Raw genomic sequence first — 25,131 nt, 5'->3', positions numbered from 1 at the left:
AAGTCAGGCAGTAGTATCCTATTCCTAGCGCCCTCGGGTTAGTCCAGCTCCCTGCATTCAGGCACGTCAGACTGTTGAGTCATCAGCACCGAGCAGGGTTCCCCAAAAGGCCCTATTCCTCCGCCATTACCTTGTGAGTCAGAGGTTTGCGCTAAACGCTCAAGGTGGGACGCATCAATTACACCCTACTTCTCGGCCTATGCAACCCTCATAGTTCCCTGTCAACCGATGTCCCACCCCAATCCCTTCCTATCATGCAAGCTAGCACTGCTGATTCATTTGACTGTCAGTAATCTAACTTTATACGTTCGGCTGCCAATTAACAATAAACAAAATATCACTGCTAAATCCATGAGATCATTCTACATAGGGCTTCCTCTTCATAGTCGCTCGGCCCTTGTTGGCCAGTTTGTTGAGTGAATTTTATAGATAGGTTGAGCTGATCCAGCTCCTTCGTATTTGCGATATTCTTTTAGTGATGTTGTGATGAGACTGATTGGAACCAGTTTGCGCAGCACTTCGACAGCATATAACGACATGCGAGGTAACCAAGCCATCTTCAGCTCTCCGACAACCGTTGTGTCAGGACCATATTCCATGTAGGCTGGTGCCGATGAATCCGCAACGAGGCAATTAGACAAAGTGTGTTCGATCATTCAACAAGGACTTCAATCGAAGAATATGCTCAGCATCAATATTCGCGGTGGCTAGGTCATGTATTGTTCATGCTAATTCATCGTTTGCCGAAGAGAGCGCTGTTTTTCGTACCCGATTTAGAGAGGCGCGAGCAGAGAGGTGACAAACATTTAACCTGTTGGAGGTGCATGAAACGGATTACAAAAAGTTTGGTCACCTTCGATACAACTCGCCTTCTAGGATGGGGTTCGCGTTGAAGACGGCGCAATATTTGGCTGCTAACCGAGGTGTGTGGTGGTCTTGTTGCCAGTTTCTGTCCGTAAGGTCTCAGTGAGTGTCTGAAAGTGCAGGCATCTCGGAGCAACTGTTGTAGACTAGCACTAAGGCCCTTCCTAACCCACGCTTCTCCACAATAAGGTTTTCAAATAAATTATGGATGTCTGGCAGCGAAGTCTCGGTGTAAAACAGTGGCGTGGTGCTCTCTGTGGTGATAGTGTTGACTGAATTTAGCGAACTTTACTCGTTCATTCCCTGGGTGTAACAGTATCCAACACAAGCTCCGTCTAGTGTTGGTATCTTGACTTCTAATTTAGAAACAATTATGGTTTCTGGCGCATTAGAAATAAGTCAATAAAACCGTATTCATTCGTCTCTCCCCTTTATATAAATGAGAACCAGGCACTATGTCTACCGATTGTCTTGATTTCCTGGGCGGTTTATTCCGTTTTCCAAATGACTGGATAGCCGTGTGAAGTTTAGTAACCGCGAGTCTGAAAATCGTACCTCCAGAGAGTACGCCTTTAACATTAGCACCGTTTTGGTTCCCCGAGGGGACAGGCTCTTCAAGTGGACCTTTGGTATGAAATCTGAATTCTTCCATGAAGCCTTGAGAAAGTTCGGAAAATTCTAGTTAGGCTTCTGATATCCCGTTTCTTACAGGTAATGATGTCCTCACTAACTTTCTGTAGAATGGACGTCGGACAGAATAATTTTCATTCCGTACAAAACTTTTTTGATTACACGGCTTTTCCTCACGACAGTTTCTGTGCTTTCCGGTGTGAGAGTTTTTCAGTCTCCGGCGCAGCCACATTCCTTCAGTTTTCCCCGTACTTTGCCCCCAGTGGCAGTTTGTCTTCATGATGTGTGTAAGCACCGAATTCACGTAAAAATGTTGATTTCAGTTTACTGCATCAAAAGGTGAATATTTGAATATTCAGCATTTCTGATTTTTCAGTCGGCATCTAAGCTCTCACATATGCCGTCCGTCTTATATCTATTTCTTGTGCATACTTGGATGATGAATCAGGCCGTTCATTGGAATTTTATTCTGCTTTTGTAGTGTTTATCGCAGTGCGCCGCATTTGCGCTCTAGTCTTATTCTTCTGCTCACGATTTCCCCTACTACTTTGGAGATTCAACTCTTCCAAAAAATTCACATTCGGGAACGTCCTGAAGCATGCGGAGTGAAAAAGTATGTGGAATTTAGTTTTTTTGACTGATTAATTTACCCAATAGACCTCGCATCCAAAAGGCATCTTGTCGAACCAATATCTGGTTACCTTCTTCAAGACCTTCAGGCCGGAGTGTACTTTTGAAGACAAAAATGAATTTTTGGATATCGTATATTGGCTTCGACAAGTGTTTGCTGTAATCATTGGGATAGTTTGGGGCTTGATCCCTCTGAAGGGGGTTTTCGCTATTATACTTTTCTTTTTTGTCAACATTTTAGCTGTTTATTTGTATGCTGCCTTATTTCAACGGGTCGATGAAGACGAATATGGTGGATTCGTTGAAATAGTGAAGGAAGGCTTAATGACTGCTTTTTCTTGTTTTATGGTCTCTTGGATTGTTGTTTACGATTACGGCCTTAGTACTGTACCATTATCCTAGGATGGTGTTTTGTCTACCAATTTCCCTTCAGGATCACCAGCGTACTTTCACCAGTTATTTGTATGGTTTTGTAAATATAGATACAATCCGGTATTCTGTCTTCTGCGTCTTCTTCCAATGAAACAGATCTCACAGTTATCTTCTTTTTTTAGTGTGGGTTGCCGTCGCATCCCGTTTTGCTCACATCTGCCACTCGGATCCGAGCCGGTTTCACGGGTAATTCGAAGGCCGTTGACGGTTCTACATGTACAGCCGTAGTCGATGAACTAGACCGGAACGGATTATTTTTTGAGTTATGTTCCGTCTGTGGCCGTCACCCTGGGACGCTCCACCAGCCAGAGCCTCTTCGTCAAGGGTGTATTTTTAGATTCATCATAGGACACTCTCCGGATATGCTTGATCAGCAGGCGTGTTCGGCCTTTCCAAACACTCGGAGTATGTTGGAAAGCGTTCTTATTGGGTCTGTGGAGGGTGATACCTTTCGCTTGAAAGTGACACTTCTCGAACATTCAAGGCCCTCAGAGGACAGTTCATCATCCGGGGCTTGTGCGGTAATTAATTCCCATACCTTTCATCTGAACTACCATAAGATCTTTGTTATTTTTAGTGACCGTGACACTTTCGATACTTTTTACGGTGCTTTTTGATTTACTTCATGAGGAGACAGCCCTATCATGCTATGCACCTGAGTTGAGCTATACTGCCCGGAGTTTTTTCCCATATTACGCTCACCGCCTCTAAACATTTAGGATAGAGTTTTGATGAATTCAGTAACCACGTTTCTTGTTTTAACTCATCTGAAAGCACACTTCGGAAAAACTGAGACACTGTGGACTTAAGCGCCAAACTTTTTTGCCAAAGAATTTTGGAGACCGATGTTCCTCTTGTCTAAGTTCGGCTGCGATAATCTTTCTTTCAATCGGAAAGGTTGCTTTCACTCAAAAAGCACGGTGAATAAGCGAAAACACGATATCCCCGAATTCTGTTCCCACACATTCCCTCCTGTTCTTTACCTAGTCCGATTAGCAGACCTATCCATGAGGACCTATAGCGTTGCGTCACCCTCGGCTGCCGCATCTACTCCACAGTCAGCGCTGTTAGACACTTCAAATTGATCTTCAAGTCGTAGCAAAGAGTATATGTGACTGCGTTGGGTGCCCACATTCGGAGACAATTAGGATAACAAATGACTTTTTTTGATGTACTGGAGTCGTTTCGCATAGATGTTATCTGAAACCAGAATTCAAATAGACTGAACCTCTGATCACCCTATTTTTGCGTCCTGTTACACACCGTTGGCGATCTGAATGCCGTGCAATTACGCCATAGAGCTGACTCCGATGTCAGAGTCCTCTGTAGGCTGTATAACAATACAATTTGGAATGTGGTTAAAAGGCCTTCTCATGATTGGCCCGGTTGCCTGTTGTACGTTGTATTTTTATGGTGGCTGCATTGACATATACCTCCTTATCAACCCAGGGCCCTCTACGCTGCAGCGTGAGCCTCTTCGAAAATCGGCTTAAGCAGCTGAACGTCAACGATGGATGCCTTCACAAGCCGAACTGATATCATTTCTTTCTTTTTTATCATTTCTCGAAAACTCACGCACCTGCTTACTCTCTAGTGCATGGATTTTCAACTTTTTTCGGGTCACATTTTCATACGGTGCCACAATTAGGATGAAAAGTCAGATTAGAAGGTGAAAGCAAGCTGATCGACCTTTGACTTGGCAGACAGGAATGAAAGCTACTACGGGTACTATCTAAATGGCCCACTTTCCAATATGGATTCCGCATGACCTTCTCGGTCCTTGGCTGGAGACGCTGTAAAACGACGTTATGCTTCTCACCTTTTGTCCCTATTCTCTGAATGTGCATCTGGGAGGTTAGGCACCTTGGAGCGCATGTACTATGTTTGCACTAGTTCCGTCTCTGTTATCTTTCACAATAAGGCTTTGAAGTAAATTATGGTCTTACAAGAGTGCAGCGTCGATGTTCAACGTTCGTGTGCTGATGATGATGGTATTACTGAGTGAAAACACTGTACGGCGACCGCCTTCTTCCAGTTATAAGAACTCCTGGTTGGATTAGCGAGCCACTGCTTGCTCCCCTGGGTTCGTTTGTTGTCCTCTGGGGGACTGAAAAGCTCGAGCAGACCAGTTACCCAGTTCGACGATCAGGCTAACAAACAAAAGTTTTCCTCTTCTCCCAGGTAGCTATACTTAGTTCATTTAGGAACAGATGTCGGTTTATTGGTTTTCCCTTTAGAATCGGATAAATGCGACGTTTCTGTCGCATTGATACACTGGAATCCATAAAAGAGCTGGCGTACGGTACTCTAACTCGACAGTTTTCGACAGGCCCGTTTTGCTGTATCAGTTAGGTGACATAAACTATTCACCAGAGGTTTCATCCTTTCAATTAAACCAATCTATGCTCCAAAGCCAAGAAGCTTTCTCATCTTTGTTAAGAATCAGAATTGTGCATCTCACGAAATGTAGAGGGTTTCGTACACGCAACCTTCCGACCAGTCGTTGAACACTTAACCGTTTGATCACAAGTGGCTGATCAGAGGGGATTAGCTCTCTGTGACTGGACAATGCTCCACTCATCCTTCAGTGGTGGAAACCATATTACGTAGTCATATACCGACTGGCTCTTTGAGCGACGACTCCTAATCCCACACCTGTTGCGCAGATCAGACTACATGCCTCGCATGGTGCAACACAGAACACCTTTTCACCCGGCAGTACAGGGTGTTTGGGCTTCCAAAAAGCGGTCGGTTAGCAATTTGTGAACGGTTTATCTGGCGACTTCAGACGCGCTGGTAATTGTCATCTTCTCAAATGAGGATCCTGGGGTGATATGCATAAATAACTAGAAACGCTGAAGGACGTGATTCAGTCACTGGGTGTTTTGAAGGCATTCTGGCATTTCTTTGCCAGAATTATCGTCTTCACAACAATGTCCACCAACCGTCAGACTATCGACTTCTAGGAGCGCGTTGCCACTGGACGATTGCAGGCCATTACATTCAGTGTGTGGCTGCCCCCAATCAGTATTCCTTCATCATCGTTGCAAGAGTTTAAATCGTGAGTGATTCAGGTGCTTCTGTGTCACCTTTATTTAGCCACAAACCATATGCATCGGTTTCTTTGGCATTATCACAGCAACTATTTTCAACTTGGACCCTGGAATAAAAGCAAAAAAACAATAAGTCAGTGAGGAAATAAAAGGCTGTCAATTTGGGACTGACACACTAGCACTACAGGCTGCGCGGTGTTGGCTTTTCAATCACTCCAGCGCGTGGTCAGATAGATCGCCCGTAGCTCCGGCAACATGAACTAGCGTGGCTAATGCCTATTCCTATTCCGTTCATGGATCTTTGCTTGGACATGAGGAACTTGAGTTCCTGAATGGGCTGCGTGGTAGTTGCATGGGTTTTGTTTCACTGGGAAAAGTGAAATCATTGGGCGTACTGTAAAGGCTCGAGTAACATATACCAACTTGTCTCCTTTATGTTATCATCAACGAAATTCGGTCAGACATCAGATGCGCATGCGTGCTTACTCGTACTGGCGGTGGTCCATCATCATATTCGTTAACAGCAACGCCATCAGTGCTTCGCTGCCGTAAACCGTGCCAATTTATTTGAGTAAAACCTTGTAGTGGAAAGATGAATAAAAGTAAGACAGAAGGAGGACCTAGGGCCCAAAACATCCGAGGTGCCTACACCTCCAGCACTCGGTCAAACAATCTGATGACAGAAACTGACGGCATGAACCGCACTGACATCGATTAGCCGCCATATCTTTCACTGTCTTCAGCCAAACACAGGGAGGATCACGTGAACCCAATCCTGGAAGGCGAGAGATCTCAACAGCATCCAAGCTTTTCGTAGCATCATTCCCTTGTACCACATCAAATTCTGTTCACCGCTGCAAATTGGACACGGAAAACAACGCTCTTCCCGGCATACATAACACATGACCCAGCCAACTTAGCTTGCAATGTTGAATGCATTCTTTGAGTGAGGCGTCGTTTACTGCATCAGGCAACCGTTTCTGGATCACGCCCCGAGTTTACTGGTTCCAACTGGTTAGAGCCATGGTTCTGAGACATGGCGGAAAAACCTGAAGATGTTTCTACCAGAAGTGGCCTAGTATGCAGCCGTACAACAATACCACCGCTACTGTAGTCTACTACCTTTAAAGTGCTGAAAGTGTTGGTGCATAAGCGTTTATAACGAGCAGGCAGCAATAATCGACACATTTACTGGATGTGCTCGTCCACCTTGGCAAACGAGCCGCACACAGGTGGCTATCAAGTTGTAGTCATTCATGTAGAGACCTTTCAATGTGGCAGCTTAAAACAATATCCACCCCAGTAGAACCAGTGGCAGCGGCTTCTGGAAGCGATTGGCATTGGTTAGAATTCAAGCAGCTGAATTCTGACCGAGTTTATCATTCACATGCTGTTTCTGGAACCATCAAGAGTCACTTGATGCTCGAAGCACCAGCTGAGCCCATCGATCTGGGTGGTAATGGCTGCAGTTCTTTCGCGATGTTCAGTGGGTTAATAACTCATTGATAATATTCAGAAAGTTCTATCTGGTAATCCTCCATCAGCGGGTTGCTTGTCCTGTCATATAGTTGTCACGTCCTGGAAGTTTGGTGTGTATCTTGGTGAAGTTTCAGCAATCTTTCACTTACTGGAGGTGTTTTACCCTCTGGGGTTTTCCTGTAGTGGGGTATGCAACATCCATTCTGCCGTAAGCATGAAGTTCAGGATGATTTCCTATCTGTCTGAACGTGACAGCGAGAGAAGGTTTCAGGTGGACCTGGTATCATATGCTTTCAATTTTAGTCACTCTTCAACATTTAGGAACCAAAATAACGTTTCGACAATAAGTTTGTGCGTATCCTCCGCAACATCCATCATGCGTGGCGAGAGCTTCCGGGTTTGTCTACCAATACGGGCTGTAAAGTGGTCTTACTGACGTCTTCCGCACCTGTGTGCAGAAAACTCAGCTTTTGAATCTTGTGTAGGGACCCGAGTACATACGATTTGAACCGAAGGACAGATACCGGAAACTTCTGAGTCCCATACGAGAAATCTACCAGGATTTGGTGAACTTCAACAGCTGAAAATATCTAGGCGAAACGGGCTAGTTGATCAACACCATGGGTCTTCTTGGCAGTCATCACATCCTGTCCGGTAGTTACGAGTATTTCTCGCCCTAACTAGTCAGCTTAGTAATCAGAACCCCAGAAAATACTTTTTAACGGAGATCACACCAGAAACGACTAATAAATTGTTAACAAACTGATGCATGATGACTTATATCCTAGTTTCTAGCTACGTCATCCCAATCCCGTATTGAAACTGTGGGATGCTTTCGTAAATGCTGTCTTGCTCAGCTGTGGATCAAGGCGTTTATCGAGATAACATAGTGGCAGTCGGTTGTCTTCTGTGTTTTGGTTGACTGATGATTCCAAGATAATTGCTAGAATCGTGGACATTATAGTGTTAGCTCTTTAAGAATAGAGAATACTCTATTGGTGTATTTCCTTTTAAATATATACCAGGATTAGGTCGGTATCTAATTATTTCCCCAAGCAAACATTTTTTGACTGTTGGCCGAAGGGTCACGTGACTGATCTTATGTACGGCCTAAAGGGTGTTCCATGGTGACCCAGTTTTTCGAGTTCAACTATTCATAAAACAGGGACGATGGGATAGCTCCTTCGCTATTCTTGTGTTGTATTCCATTCAACCTAAAGAACTTCGATCTCACCATTCGCATGCTGCACGTGCACAGTCCTCCTGCCTGTTCACACAACCAATCGACTGAGCAAAACGCTGACGATCCACTGTCAAACCCAACTTCTGACTGGAATCCCGACTTGGCTAGATTTTGGTACTATCGTGCGTGTTATCTCAAACAACGGGGTAACTGGTTAATACAGAAGCACTCTGAACGTCAAGGAACGGATCACACCACCAATTCTTCGGGTGTTTGGGCTTCCGCATTCAAGTGTTATTCGCGTGGCCTCCAGCTTGCGACGTTGGCAAGAAAGGCGTACGAAACATGCGCAATAACGGATACACTCGATAGGAACACCTCTTTCGTAGCTGCACTGTGTCCACAGACTGCTCTGAAAGAAGGTGGAGATGGGGATGCGGTGCTCAATTTGGACCATCCAGAAGGCCTCTGTATCGACACCTTCGAGTCGGACGGTCAAGCCGTTGAAAGACTAGAGTTCAGGTTAGTTATACTTCCCGCAACCAGCTTGTCTTACCCCTTTCAATGCTAGGCTATATGATTTTCATGAAGGATTAGGGTTATAACATTCATATGCCGAAGATAACCACCAAACACCGCTTCCGGAGAGATATCAAAGTATCTTGCAATGCGTGGTACTATCTATGCCTTTCGTAGACACGTATGGTATCTCTAGTTTTCCGTGAGCCTTTTCTATCTTTTTGCTGATCATCATCATAATTTCTGTAATGAATATGATTGAAGCATCTTATTCTGCACCGTAATTCGATTGACCCTCAGAGGTTATATGAGATGCTTTGGTACCTCCTTTTTGGGTGGGCTACTAGCATTGACGTCCCATCGCTTTGAGAAATTTTTTCGACCGCCTTTTGATGTTTTTATCAAATTGTGGTGAAATTTTCCCGTCCACGGGCTGTGTGGGTGTGTTTCTTGGACTTTGATTGCATCAGCGGGATAAATCTTCAAGCTGACTCTCAGTTCCTCGGCGGCGAGTTATTACAAACGAATTGTCGTTTTCTAATCCTTCAAACTATAGACAAGCAAAACAACGCGGCGCTCATGTGCAGCAACAATCAGGAAGTGTGAGTGTTTTGAGACCCGGTGTATTCTCCGAACGCCGTCTGGACCTCTTGTACAGACTAAGAACTACAACCAGATGCAGATGATAACAACTAGTGAATTTGAATTGGATGACCGGATTCAAACTGGTACCACTTTGCAATTTGCATCGGTAATGTGCCAGCAAGTCTAAGACTGAAAAAAAAATTATTCATTCGCCGGCGACTGATCTTGCTGTCCAAGATCATATACTGTAGAAAAAAGGCAAAATCGAGTCGAATTTTGACTCAAACCACTTCTATCACATTGCAGATGAAAAGATTGTTGAGCTTGCTGTGGGAATTTCGCTAAGTCTTCAGGGGAGCTAACCTTTGAGACACAACTTTCCCCGATGCAACTTTATTTGACGGAGCAACCCCCAACGTCAGAACCTTATTAGAAGACACTTCCGGTTTGACCCATTGGAGAAACACCACAATGGTAACACCAATGACCTAGCTGTGAACCGTCATATCAAAAAGCCGATGCCGACATCCCTATCGTCACTTCGTCTTGTGACACCAGTGACCCCTTTTTCAGTTCATTTCGGTCTATCTGTGGTAAGCAAAGTACTAAAGGTATGTTGGTTCCAGCTGTTACGGTCTCGGTTATAGGAACATAGGAGAGTATGGGTGATGGTATAAACACTTAGTTCATGTTGAATCTATTTAGTTAGAAGTAGTGGGAAACTGGGTAGCTGATCGCGATACCTTCGACGCGGAAACTATTGACTGCTTTACTTAGCCGTGTCTGTCAATGTCCCGGCGTCCCCATCCAAGAAAGTGGCAGTTCTCAGCTCAGCTGGGTATACTTGTTAGTGTTTCCATACGTGGGTACGAGGTCATAGACTCTCGGTCGTTTCTACTCACCAAAGGGTTAGGCGAAAAAAAGACAGACGGTCCTCTAGTAAGCAAAGTGCATGTCCTAACCAGCGTGAGTAGGTCATCCGTCGCGGTAGAGCTTCTTCCTCAAACCAGCTAGTGTACCTCAGCATCACCAATCCAATTTTTTCACCTGACCCGGCTAATTCTTCACAGGCACCGATTGTCAAACACTGCGAGTTTTCCTCTGCGCACAGTGGTCACGTATCTCGTCCATAAAGTAGTATGGATCGCACTGTCGTAGTGTATACTCTACTCATGACCGACAAACTGGCTTCGAACCTGTAGGTAAATGAATTTGGAAAAATCTTCCTTGCCTCCACTCCCCAGATTCGAGAGGTGAACTTGTCTTCAGCCATCCACCGGAACTCATACAACTACCCAGCTGAGTGAATTTACCTGCTACGTCGGTTGGCTGGTTTGCAAGCATGAGGTGTGGGATTGATGCCGTTCACTCTTGTAACAGCACTTAACACTTTGCAGTTATGAGTCACATACGTAATCGTGCAGCGTAACTACTTAGGCTATGTAAATTGACTCGAATCTTCAAAGGATCCGAACCAATATCGGTACACAATCTGTGACCGAACACTCGGGGAATACCTCGACCCCCAAATTTCCCAAGGCAGGCAGTGAAGGTTTGGGCAACATGTCATTGAAAAATGTGAAAAGGAATGGCGAAAGACGGCAGCCTTGTTTTACATTACTGAATCTACTTGTCAGGCGAAAGTATGTTGTATGCCCGTACGCATTTACAGAACTTGAAGTACAATAAGTACCCTTACAAAGGATAAAAATTTGGAAAGGATATCACCAAGCACCGCCTTGCTTTCCGACGCTCTACGGAGTCGAGAGCAACCTTCAGGTCCAACGTCGGACGTTTGAAAAAGAGGTGCTGTTCAAGGACTCTCTCAAGGTAACTATTTGGTCGATTCATCTCCGGTCAGGACTACCCAGCGTCTATGACAGTTTTTGTGTGTTTCCTTCAATTGTAGTACAGGTAGGAGATAGTGAAACTAGAATGTAAGGTGACGTACTTCGCTCTGTGACGAAACATCTGCAGTTCTGTTGTAAACAAACAAATTTGCGCTAACCACATCTCCTAACATTATCTATTTTCACCGTCCCTCACCGCTTAGAAAGCTAGATCCAAATTGAGTTTTTCTTTCGGTTACCGTTCTCTCAGGTTGAGTCCGACAAAAGAACCTGCGGTTGTTCTGTAGGTTCACTATATTTGCTCACCGGCGTATACCTGTCCCCGATGTACAAGAATACTGAATATCCGGAGCATTTAGTCCCATTGAAATAAAAACAAATCCATCGGCTTCTGAAAACATCCAGAAAGATAGGAACTATCGGGAATCAGCTTCTGGGTCTGTGAGGATGGTTTGTGTTGATCTCTCGTCCCGAGAGTTCACACTCTGAACACACTTATTGAATTCCTTCCGAGGGTGGTGAGAGCAGGAAGAGCTGATCTCAGCTGGCATTGTACGATTCAAGTGTGAAAGCTGGGCTGATATTGCTAGTAGACGGGACCCAATGCTCATAAGGGTGCTGGGAACGCTTTAGTAACCTTACCGTGTAGACAACGTACTGAAATATCTCTAATATTGTCCCAACTGAATAATGAGGCGGCCTTTGTACAGTACATTGAATTAAAGAATACCAGAGACGAGAAATTCAGCTGGGCTGCAGCTGAGTCTTCCGTTAAAACCAAATTAGTGTGCAACTCGGTGTATTTCACGATGTTGCAACTGCTTTCTCTGGTCGAATACTTACGCACGGTAAAACGCCTGTACAAACTGTGTCGATGCGTCATTCCGTGCACTTGACTAGTAACGCCACAATGTATTTACGGTGTTCTAGAAACCAACGAAACAACCAGATCTACACATAATATTCGGGGTTTTCTATAGTTGATTACCCATATCCATTTTCGGGAAAAGTTTGGTTTGGGGTGCGCATAAATGTAAGTTTTTTCTACTTTACTACAGATTGATGAAGTCTTCCAAAAGAATCGCGAATCGGTTAGGACAAACAAGTCTTGCTATTTTCATATTTTCATCGAACCAAGTGCGTGGGCATCACAGCGCATTTAAAAAGGTGGAACACTAGCGAATATACACTCATCTGCAAACTAATTTGGTTCTTTCGAGAGACTCACCTGGAACCCAGCTGAATCTCTCGTTTATGATGTTCTCCATGGATTTTCAGCAACCTTATGAGTAGTAAATTACAAGGTGGAACACTCCTTAGTCAGATCTTAGGTAGGTGATTGTACGCGACCACCAGGTTCTCTGCATACACTTACTCTCTGTCAAAATTATCCAGATGGAAGTTACGCGAGTCTGCTTGTAACGATGACCCACTAATCGACCATTGCGTCTGATTTATTGATGTGACTACCATCCTTCCGTCAGCTACTCGTGGTGCATGGCGTTAAGTGGACCTATGTTGGCCTCCATTGTCGGTGATGACTGTCGCTTAAATCCTACTAGGTACCCATAGGGTCAAGCTCGCTTAGAAATTCAACATAATTAACAACTTTAAGCCTCCTATTTAGTAGTTATTTCAACCGCACTGTATCATTTCTAAAGCGAGGAGGCTGATCTTATTTTCTAGACCCTTAAGATGTGAGTATGAAACACCATGAAGCGTAATCAAACGAAAAACGTGGACAAATATTTTCAGTAGTGCGTCACAATGAAATGAATGATGGTGGAAATGAGAAAAAGTGCATGGAAAGCTATAGATGAAGAGCGGTTCGTATAGGCATAAATGGAAATCGCGGATAAAATTATATTATCAATTGGCCTAATACTTGGTCCTGTGAACGGACAAGCCCTCAAGATCACTTTCTGTGATACTTTGACACCGGCACCCACCATTACCCGAGTGGTTGCACATTTGACAGACTTAGGTGTATGAATCAGTACTCGTGTTGCGAGCATCTTTTAGACCCTTCAAAGAGCTGAGGTAAGATAGTACCAGTGCCCCTCCGTTTCCTGTTATATTGTATCCGTTTTTGGATGGTTTCACTTAGCATGAGAACTGTTGTCAGTAATCATGGCGAGATGTTCTCAGCTAGCCTCACCCATTTTTTTCTTACTCTGAAAGCCTTTTGCTCAACCTCGCTTTGTGTCAACTGAAAGCAGGCTCAGCTTACTCTGCCGCCCACAACTGCACACGAGCACTCCGGATGGATCCTGGCTGGGTCAAACTGGCCCAAAGTGAAACCTACCCCAATGGTTCAGTCGGAATGGCACTCGATGCACCTTCTGCGTTGTCCAATCAGGATATTGCTAAAACTTTATACCGCCGAGCTCAGTCCTATGTGGCTGTTAGCAAATGGGAAGAAGCTGTTTCAGATTTAGAGCTGGCCATCCGGCTGCAAAAAGACGACTCTGCGAAGACGGGCCTTGCACTGAGTGAAGCACTGCTTTCTCATGCTCGTCAAAAAATGTCCCAGGACGACGCCAAGTTGGCCGAACGCCTGCGAAACCGGCGTGGTTTGTTCTAATTGAGGGCTGTCAGCTGTTCACTCTCAGAAACCAAATGTCACGATCAGGGCTGCTACCTATCCATATTTTGTTTGTAAATACCAACACTACTTTAACCATAAGTCTTTTTGTGTTTCAAGGGTGCATAATGTACATGGATCAACTACGTAGCAGATAGCTCAGTGTTTAGAGCGCGAATTTACTGACCGGAAGGTTCGTGGTTCGAACCCAACCTCCGCCTCTCGATCTTCCCTGTCTAGGCTTGGGCAACCTGGTAGTATCCCATCCCCCGTGCTTCCTTTGGGTGGTATGGCAGCTAGGCACCGAAAGGGGGCTACAGCTGGACGGTACATAGCAGGTAGGGTTCAAACCACTGACCTTCCGGTCAGTAAATTCGCACTGTAACCACTTAAACCATCTCGTCCCCAGATTCTAACTAGGGTACAAGACGTATGGGGTCGAAAATTGTTCATTAATGCAAATGGTGGCAATTTATTCACCCGATTGTTCCATGCGGACAAAGATTGTGTCATAATAACCGCGACCTTGCGACGAAATGTTGACGGTTGTCAGCATTTGTACAGATTATACCAAGTAACCACCCAAACTTCGCGGTATAAGTCAAGTCTGGTCAAAGGAAGTTTCATAAACCCACAGGGCGGAATTTTAAACAGCCAAATACGAAGAATTCCTGGCAAAATCATCGAATGTATGAAAATGTCGTATAGGAGGAGAAGCTTTCTGGGCAGACGGCTTACGAAGGAGTTTTTGCGTCAACTGAAAACGGTGTCTCAACAGGTGAACGATATGGTAGACTATACTCCGACAAAATGACCTACGACTGTGCAGAATCGTAATCGGGTACGCGATGTTGAAATAGCTTTGGAGAGGCCAGTGTGAGATGCGTGTGACAGACCAGACCACATTATCACATTTGGCAATGTGCTTTCGGACGATAAGCTCAATCAGAATGCCTTTGGCGAGTCCATACCATTAGGATATGGATCTAAGAGGCCACAGAAACAACAGTCCGGAAGAAAGCCAGGAGATCAATGGAACATTAAGTAATAAGTTTCCAAATGCGATCCCGCGAATCAGGTTTGCCTCAGAGGAAAGCGCGCAGATTCGATATCTTGTGCTCAGATTAGGTTGTGACACCATAGGAAACCTGGATACTCTGCTGAATACCTTTTAGGTACGTACCGGTTAACATCCGAAAAAGAGAAGTGTGTTGCAGGTTATCAACGCGTACCTGTCATGGGGCCAAATGATACACCAGCACCTAGGTATGTTGTACTTCATTTGTAGGGACAGTATGCATACTGACTCGCAGGTTTCGCGAGGCGAAAAAGCAGACGTGAAGCAATCAAGGACATGGCCACCAACATTCTTGCAGCAGACATAAATTACGAAGTAACAACTGAGGACACTTACAAAACCTTTATCGACGTGGCCGTCGGTACAGAATTCGCCCAAAATGGTAATCAGACTGTTTCATCTTTTCTGGAAGGGTCACAATTTGATTAATGTGGAGAACATTGGGATATCGATAAAAAATCGATGAGGTAGGAGAGAATATGATCCAGTGTACCTTGTGACCATTTCATCCCCGTGTCTCACATTCCTTACATACGCTCTGACTAGTCCGCACGGTTGCACTAAGCTTGTCTCAGACTTACCTTGTTGGCGATAGGCACACACACGGGCCTGTTTTGCGACACATCTTGACCAGAGGTAGTTTCACAGACCTCTCAATTCTGGACAAGTCTGACAGAACCACCCAAAGGGGTCCTCACCAGGCCAGGCTTGATGACTCTTCTGGGAAGTTGTCTATTTGGTTGAGGACAGTTGTATTCATATGGTGCGGTGTGTTCGATCTGAAGAACAGATACCCAACGCCGGCTTGAAGTAACGGACCTCATGAGGCTCCCATAGGTTGGGATTTAGTACCCCTGGAACAGTCGTCTGATTTGTAATCATGTATACTCTCAGGAGTTTGCTCAAGACAGTTTACTGGTTAAGGCATGAGCTTACTTATCAGAAAGTTCGTGGCGTCTCCACTACTATCCAAACTTGAGCAAACTGACGGTATCTTCCTCCAGGAAGCATGGCAGCTATGCACCGAACAGATGTGGCAGCTGAATGGTAGTTATTTCGTTTGATTGCTTTGTAATTTTTCACTGATTTTGCTAAGTGTAAACTACGCGATCGAACCCGTATTGAACTTTAATTCAGAGGTCAGGTTAGCTGCTTTAAAAAACACTGAGCCTATTTGGTCCACTGAATAGTAACCTCGTTTGACTTTGTTCTTAGTTTTATGTCGGTGCTCAGCTTTCCTAATCAAATTAAGCAGTAACCTTGGTAAGACTGCTGTCATCCAAATCGACCTCGGTTAGCGATACAGCGCATTGCGCCCCAAGAGAACATCATCTTCAAAAGTGGATACCAGTAGTAAATACTAGCGCGTAACTGACATATTACTGTGAGGAAAGAACATCTTAGAGGAGCCGAAAGGAAACGGAAGAGTTGGGATCCGGTGCACCGTCACGAAGAGACTAAACCTACCGTGGTGTGACGGTTTGCGCATCTCAGCGATCCATTGAACTTTACTGGGGAGTGTCTCCGTGACACCCACAGAGTCTCTCATTCCAGGTTGGTCAATGGTGAGAGGTCTGATGAACACAGTCTTCTGGCCCTCCAGGTTGAGGGTTGGACTTGTTCCGTAGAACTGCTAATGTACTTGCATTTCCCGCCAAACACCGCTGCCTTGCGGTTAGGCTTTTGAGCCAAAGGTTTTGGTTGAGGACCCTAACCGTCCTCCTGTCTAGGCGTGGGTGCCCTGGCAGAATCCCAGCCCTCGTACGGCAGTGAATCGTCGGTGCTGAACACTGATGTCATCCTGTCGATGATGATGCTGGATTTGGTGCAAAAAACGCCCTACGACCTTGGGAGGAACATGATCAAAAACGTCCAGATTTCAAGCGCTTTTCAGGTTGCTCTCTGATATCCTTGAACAAGAGGTCCAGTGTGGATAGATATGTGGCTCGTGAAAACGCGGAATCGTCACCTACCCTACATTCTTTGGGCTCAGCGGTCTAGTCAAGGAAAAACGCTAGTCTTGTTTGTTACTGGATATCAACACAGTAGTTTGATGTGTCGTTTGTGCTTGATTCGTAAACTAATTAAATACACCTGGAAAGTTGTCTGAGTCGCCTACACAAGTTGACAAAACCTTGAAAATATCCTGAGGGGCCATACATCGAATTAAAACTGGTATTTACTCACGGCAGTTGCTTAGTTGAGTCCTGCCACGCAGACATTTCAGGAAAACGAAATCCATCTCTTAGTTTTAAACAAGTTAGTAGCTAACCGACTGTGAAACCGTATTACTCGCTCAGATGGCTCATGTAAGTGTACCACGCAAGTCATTTCATTGTTCTCGGACTTATGCCACATTTGCACGCAGCCTGTGACGGACTGCTGCATGAGTGGAAAAATTATTCGGTGCTTTGTCGCCATACTCCTTGGATTCGTGAGCTAGTGGGTCAGAGTAACAACTCTTGATTTTGGTAATTTGTTGAAATATTGGTAGCTCGGGTGAGTTTATTGGTTGTTGATTTTGCAAGACAGCTACTGTCTCAAGTGCCACACCAATGGTTTGCTTTTCTACGCTTTTTCTGGTCGCCTAACATTTCTGCGAACAATGCATGCAGTAATCCGCTGGAGAAAGCGTACTAGGTTTTAGCATACGATGCTATCTGCGGTTGGGTTTATCCCCGACCCCATCGTCCACGGATATACTCATTCAAGTTGTCATCTTACAAACACCTATTTATGCTCTCAGTAGTTCAGTAGTAGTGCCAGGAGAGAAAATCATTGAGCAGTTTTTTGTAGATTAGCGGAGCTGGAGTCATGTATCGATGATCGAATAAGCCAGTAGGTTCGTGGCGAAGAACGACATCGTTTGAAGCACCCTAATGAGTAGCATTTGGCGCCAGAATTACGTTTTCAACGGGCTGGTGCTTACCTGTCCCTTCAGTGGTGTGGAGTAGGGGAACATATGAATCGGACGTTCAAAATAGGCATACTTTAAACGCGGAGAGAAAAATCAAGCGGATGCAATTTATGTTAAATCCAAGGACGCTGTCCTTGTGCATTCTTGCATGCAGGGGGGGTTGTCACCACACATGTGCTGTTTTTTCCGAACACCTCATACCTCGTGGTGTCATACCCAAACACTATCTAGGCTCCAACTTTCTCCTTAAAATGGGTGTTTCGTTCCGTACTGTGTCTCTGATCCAATTCATGTCGAATTATGGATTCGCGTCCTTCGATTGACATTAAATCTAGTGTGACTCGGTCTCTTTGTACTTGAATCAGGTTAGAGAAAACTTTCAAACTCAAAACAGCATTCTAAAAAATAATGGTGATTCGAAACTTAGTGTATGGTCAGTCTAACGATTATCAATAATTCCTTCATCTTTGGTTACTTGCACTATAAACAAGTTACCTACCAGTTCGACACTATAGCTTGACTTGACTTCAGGACGCCAAACGGTGAAGTACGCCGTTGAAAAACGCGAATACGGAACCATCACGTGACCATGCAAAACGATCAGCATCGGTAAACTGAACCACTGAAGTTGTGTTGTGCACGCTGCACCGTGATTACATTCCTGCGTTTGTGATCGGTCGGGGTCGTCACATCTGTCTTGTGCTACGGAAGTAACAAAACAAACTGATGTGGTTTGCAAAACTTCTGTCACTCGCTTTTTTAGCCACACGACTTGAGGTACGCCTGTGCCTAGTTGATTAAATACGTTCACGTTAAATCGGTCCCAATATTTGGTAACCGTTAGGCAGCGTGATAAGTGCCTAGAAAATTAATTTTGCTCACCGATAACTAAGGTTCGTGAGTTGTCTCATTTTGACGAGAAAGTCTAGCAGCCCTGTTTGCAATGGATGGCATGTTGCGTATGGGCTGAATGTGAACTTTGTGTTCAATAGACCATACATGGTTAATTAATCCTATCATACATCGTTGCCGTGCTTGTCCAGACAGCTTCCTAGAGTGTTTTTCGGAGAGTAATTTCCTCGCTTCTTCCGTTTTTGTTCACATTCACACCACTCTCGTTTGAACAGTCATCCTCTTGTCCTGGCGCAATCATTCTGGTGAATCCACACCAAAGGAGGGAGCACTGGACTCGAGTTTCGATCTTACTAGAGCTCGTCAGCAGTGCATATCCAATGGCAATGCCGGGGTTGGACCTCCGGACACCTGACATGCGAGGCGAACGTGTAACCAATATTACACCAGCGCACGTTGGACGCATCTGAATTCTCCCGTCTGAACGGGTGAACGTGTTCCCGCTTAAGCTATGTGATTGGTATGCCCGACAAATCAGCATTTTTCACGAAGAGGAATATGTGTGATTGTCGGAGTGTGAGTGTGGCAAACGAGATGTTGTAATCTTATGTCAAAAAATACTCAAACCGACGGTTAAAAATCTTAATCTCAATTCCATTTTTTCACTCCCATCTGTCCTTTCAATTAGTCCTAATAACACGAAAGACTGCATCAGTACAGGCTTTAGTAAAATCCATGGAACCTAACTTCCACTCACCAAGTCAGGAATCTCGAAAGTGGAGTTGTACTCCGTTCAGCGCTTAGTATGTTGGCGCCAAACTCGAGGGATTCTTCTGGATTTTAATGGTTTTCTAAGGCAAAAATGCAACTCGAAAGGAGAGGTTAATGAGAACAAGCTATGGATCTGTGCACTAGTCCGCTTTCATGTACATTGTCAGTCGTGATCGTGATATCGTACAGTCTGTAACCGGACCATGCCACCTGTACTAACTACTGCCAGAGAGCAGAGGCCCCAACACAAATCACTGTCGTCCATTGCTTACACAAGCACTAATTACCGGTGAACACAGAAGGCAATCAAAGCACTGAGCAATATTAGGCGACAAGATTACGGGGCCCAGTGTCACCTTGCGCCTGCGGGATGGATGCTATCGGAATACGGATAGAGTGAGTCTCGCGGACCGACGTGGGCCGACACAGACATTGTAGAAGAGTATCTAGGTGCCTAGAACAGGAAGTCTTTGTTAGTTTACAGGCACAGACAGAACCGTTACAGTTCCTCTAATTTAGTTGAGCGGACTTAGCAAGACCAAGCGATTTCGAGTCTGAAGGCCTTACAAGAGATATGTTCTTTGAGTTCATAGTCGTTGACTGAGAGGTCATACTGTTATTTCTGAGCAGGTATACGACCACATTTATTTGACGTTGGCTCGAAGTGTATCAGCTATACAATACTTAAAGGAATTGCTCAAGACTTCTTTTTTTAAAAAAATGGGCGGGAAAACTAGTCAGCTTTTCATCTGAAGTTTTGTGGTCCACTCAAAAATCAATTGACAGTCGGCTATCTTGATTATTGTTCCAGTCGCCGAGTCCGCTTTAACTAAAATCGCAAAACAGAAACATTTCCAGTGTGTTCCACAGTTTGCTGTGTCTTCAGGTCGTTTTGTTCATGATGCAAAATATTTTATTTCTTGAGAATATCCGCGTGAATTCGGTATGAATGGGTTCAAGAAGAGTGATCGCTTTGTAGAACAGCTAGTCTGAATGGATTATAATAGAATAACAGCACTTTTACATCGAAGCATATTTCTGAATGATTCAGCTATTGTGGGTGGTATTTAATGATGGGATACACAGAATAACGAAAAACGAAAAGGAGCCAGACTGACGGTTTCCATCAGAAGGACGTCATTTACTTGTTAAGATAGAATGTTCACTTTTGTGGTTTGAGACTGAATTTAACACGTAATTGGTTCCAATCTTTTCTAGTCGATAAAGCTAACCGGCACTTGCTCACCTCAATGTCGGCAGGTTAGTGGATAGTCTCTTCTCGGCAAGTTGTTTCGAAATCTTACAGCAATTTGTTTTGTGCTGTGTTATTGCTTTCAGATACGGTATCGCTGTTTGACACAGTCTACACAACGAAGTGATTCAAACTAGTGTGATGTAGCTGTTCATCAAATCGGTATGCCGAGTCTACACAACGAAGTGATTCAAACTAGTATGATGCAGCTGTTCATCAAATCGGTTCAAAAATCGGTATGCCAATTACAGTATGCACGCAAGGGTTTCTGAGGGGCCATTCTGCTTTCCTCTGTAGTTGGTTGTCGCCGAACCAGGGCTCTCCATGGACGATGCGGTTTGTCCAAGATGTAGGGTTGTATCCTTTGTGAGTAAAAACAAAGGTTTCACTGAGTCGGCAGATTTAGAACGCGCAAATCGATTGTTCGCCTGACGACATTGTCAATAGTACAGGTACTAAATAACAAAGAGACCGATTCATTTGAACTTGTTTTCATTCCATTAACTCTAATAGCGTCGAAGTTTACAAGAATGAGCTCTTTTGCACTCACTGCTGACACTAGCTAGTTGACTGATCGGCTGCTGTTCTTTCTTCGCTCTCATATCCTTCGATGACCCTCCAATAATGTGAAAAACTTGCCATCTTTCATGGTTTTTCGGATCAAGTTGGACTTGAGAAGAGTACCGACATTTTTTCTCTTGTGTGTATTGTTTTTTCCTTGCCCTTCTTGGAGGAGTTAGTTAAAATGTCTGATCCATTGTTTGTATAATAAATAACTAAACAGATAAAACTGGCACTAAAGGTGATCACTTAAAGCAAGAACAATCAAAAATTGAAATATGTCATTCGAAGCTGATAGCTGCCAACAATTGACTAAAACCCCTACATGTTTTTTGCAACTTTCATGAAAATCCTTTAAAGTACAGATAGATAAACACAAGCTAACCACAGATATTTATTTCCGTTGCTTTTACCCCCCTCCATACTGTTTGGAAAATGATAATTCCGCCTATCAGACAACATTATTCCCATATAAAACTGAAAACACAAAAACAGTAGTCGAATTGTGAGTTGAATTCGAAGATGAGTCACCGTGTTGTGCAGCAAGTGATTTACGAATGCAAATTAATCATGAATCAAATCAGTTATTTTTAAAGGTCTACCGGAATCGATTGTGAATCTCTTTTGATTTTAGACTTTCCACACTCCGTACCAAGTGGCGCGTTTATTAAGATCCAAGCGGAATTTCGGCTCCGAATTCCGTCATCAATAATCGGTTTCGTTTTTCAAAGAAATGTTCGAATTGGATTAATCATTGAGTTTTCAACCTGGAATGTCTTCATAACAACCTCACTCTCACGCGACTGTTAGCTAAACCAATAGACGTCTCTGTGCGATCGAAAAACGTAGTTAATACAGCATTTTGGCTAGTCTTGCCTCAGTGTATCCACTCGTTTTTCATCACTATGGAGTCACTACATCTCCGAACGAATAATTCCAATCTACTAATTCTGTGACAGATTGTTGTTTCCTTTCACTCAACCGCGCAATTCCGGTTCTGACCAGCAACTTTCAATGGACAAGACAAACTCTCGCCTATAGAGCGAAAAGAGTGAAGACCTCCAATTGCTAAAGGGTAAAACTTTAAAGGTGTAATTAACAACCATTAATGAAAAGGAGAGGGGTGGCGGCATGACTCTGAACGTGTAGATGGATGCTCTGAACTGTCACAACTCCGTCTGTTGCAGTTATGGAAATAAACTTTATCGCCAGATTTCTCCGAGTCTATGTAGGCTAAAGGCACATCTCGATGAGTCGGCGGACCTGTGAATTATCAGAGTAAGACGTGGAAATCAGCTGTTCTGCTTTAATATGATCTTGACCTCATCTGGCTCTGCGGACAATAAGTGAACTTTACAACCGGGATGAGCAAAATAGTACACATCCAAAACGGGGAATAAAGTTATTCTTAATCTGACTCATAGCAAATATGTCCGCGCAATTTTTAGGGTCTTTGCAGTGTCTGAATACGCAGTGTGATCAGGCTTCTCAGGCGTCACTTTTTCAAAAACGCGAAAATGACACCATGACGACCATGGAGAACATATCGATGGGCAAAGATTTTCCAGCTGACATAGATCACTAAACTGTTAATGGTGGTTCATAACGGTATCGGTCACCGGACGATAAAACTGCAAAAGTCCCACAACCTGTTAACAGTAGGTCGGTCGGTTCCTGAAAACCATGGTAGACTCTCGCCCGTATTGAGACCCATCAGAATTTGTCACCAGGCGTTCCGACTGACAAATATAGGTCGTCAAACCAGAGAAGTGGACTATGAGTTGTAAACTTAGATGGCAGCAACTTCACTGAAAGTTACTTTTTTCGAAGATGCAGTTCTGACTAGCACTGACGCGAACTTTATTGCAGACGAACCAACCAGGTTTCCGGTTCAAATCGTTCGTCCTATTGTTCAACGGTACATACTGCTGCCTCCTGCTTCAGTTGGTACGATATTCCAGATATCGTAGTTTATTTCCGAGGAAGAACGCGACGCATTAGGTTACAGAAAACTCTTCGACAGCTCACGACCGGTTTTGTTCTTTTTAATCAGCTCATCACAATGGCCCTTTCCTCCCAGTTCCTGCTAGATTTATAGGTAGAAGTGCAAATGTGAATTCGGCTGGATTTCTCCTTCCGCTCGGTGATTCTCTGCATGTGGTCCATGCTCTTGTATCGTGTTGCAACATGTCGGTTGGAATCTATGGAGCGGTGGCTATCTGCCTCGTCATGAATTAGCCATAAATTTTACCACTCATTCATGTTTGAAACAGTCTTCCTATCACATCGTCCCAGGCTTGCTGTAGAGCACTGTTTACACGGCGTGTTTGTTCCATTCTTAGTGGGCGGTACTTTGGCGAACTAGATAACCAGGCAGCGTTCTCAGACGGCAATGTGCCCATAATCCAGATATTTCCAACTGGACTGAGGCTAGGGAAATACACCCACTTGCAAACGAATTTGGTTTTGCAAGAGGCTTACCTGGAACCCACCTGAATCTCCTGTTTATGATTGTGCAAATGAGTGTAGTTTACTACTTTCGTGAAATTTGGGTTCCAGTAGAACATACGTTTGACAGAAACTCGGGGGCTGCGCCTACCTGATGAGCCCCAAGAAAGGCGAAACTGGTCGTGGGCTGTCGGCGAATCTTCGGCAGCCTCATGAGCAGTGTATTACGCCTGGAGTGAAGCTACTTACTGAGCGAGTGTCTCCAATCTGATCTACTCCAGCGCGTGCTGGATTTTATTTGTAAAATATGAAGAGGCTAAAAGGGGATGCCTCGATGACAAGTGAGCCTGTGAAGTATGGGCTTCCTTGACATTTTGATTCTATGTAAATGTGACTTCACGATTCAGTTGGGTCTCTCAAGAAAACCAAATTGATTTGTAAATGATTGTATTGCTCAGAAGGTATCACCTTTTTGCCTTAGCAGAAACAAATCTCGGCTGCTGTCCAAAATGGTTAGATTTCTCTTATTTTATCCCCAAACGTTGTGTCCGTGCACCACTGCACCATTGTGCTCGTGAGATGTCAAAAATTGCGGTGCTCACTATAGCCGTCCCCAAATGGTTTTATCCCATACATGACACACTACTCTTAAGGAATGTGTCTAATGACAGCCAATACCTGAATGCGTCCAACGACTCGAATTATAATGCTGATCCGCAGTAAAAAAAACTAAAGCGTGGTTTGTTTGTTTGGCTGGTTGTCGAAATTTACGACTTTTCTCAACTTTCCGCCTCCTATGTCAACTAGTCAAATGATTGTAATGCACTACTCATAAGGTTGCTGAAAAGTTCTCGACAGCCCACAACCGGTTTCGTCCTTCTTGGGGCTAATCAGGTAGGCGCATTCCCCGATCTTTCGTCAACCTTAGTCTCTACTTGAAACCAAATTGCGTGAAAATAGCGAATATACACTCATTTGCAAACACTGATCTTTGCGTGACGTAGTTCTTGACGTAGCTCGATAATCTAGATAAAGCTCCGAACGTTTCACTCAACAGAAGAGGCTGAATAAACGGGTTGCAACTCAGTACCTGCCTCCAATGCATACAGTACTCTTTGAACCATGAGCTGTTGCGGTCACATTTGTTTGAAAGGTACTCGTGCACTGAACCAATTTCCCCATTTAAAATAAATGGGCAGCTGCGTACCAAATCATTATAGTCATTCACTTTACACATAACAAATCTGACGTTATTTAGTAATGACGGACTTTTGTACAAGGTGTTTCACATAGTTTCGTCATTACCACCCATGTGTATACGGGCACAGTCCAGACAAACTAATTAGGCAGATTTATATGCCAGCTAGGCCGTCGGAGGCTCTGTGCAATCAGATAGGATATCGTGGCGAAACCTCCATAGATTCCCAAATACTTCAGATATCA

At 44.2% G+C, this 25,131-nt stretch overlaps 1 protein-coding gene across 1 annotated transcript; it reads left to right on the top strand.

The window, feature by feature from the left end:
- Window positions 1–2,678: 2,678 nt before the first annotated feature.
- Window positions 2,679–13,895, top strand: T265_13793 (hypothetical protein; the record flags this gene model as incomplete). Its single annotated transcript, XM_009170541.1, has 3 exons — window positions 2,679–3,077; window positions 8,309–8,793; window positions 13,407–13,895. Coding segments are annotated over 3 exons (1,287 nt in total), but the record flags the coding sequence as incomplete, so codon positions are not given.
- Window positions 13,896–25,131: the final 11,236 nt, after the last annotated feature.

This window comes from Opisthorchis viverrini, assembly GCF_000715545.1.
Source record: "Opisthorchis viverrini unplaced genomic scaffold opera_v5_110, whole genome shotgun sequence".
In the NCBI taxonomy this organism is placed as follows: Eukaryota; Metazoa; Platyhelminthes; class Trematoda; order Opisthorchiida; family Opisthorchiidae; genus Opisthorchis; species Opisthorchis viverrini.
This window is presented reverse-complemented; position numbering and strand designations above follow the sequence as displayed.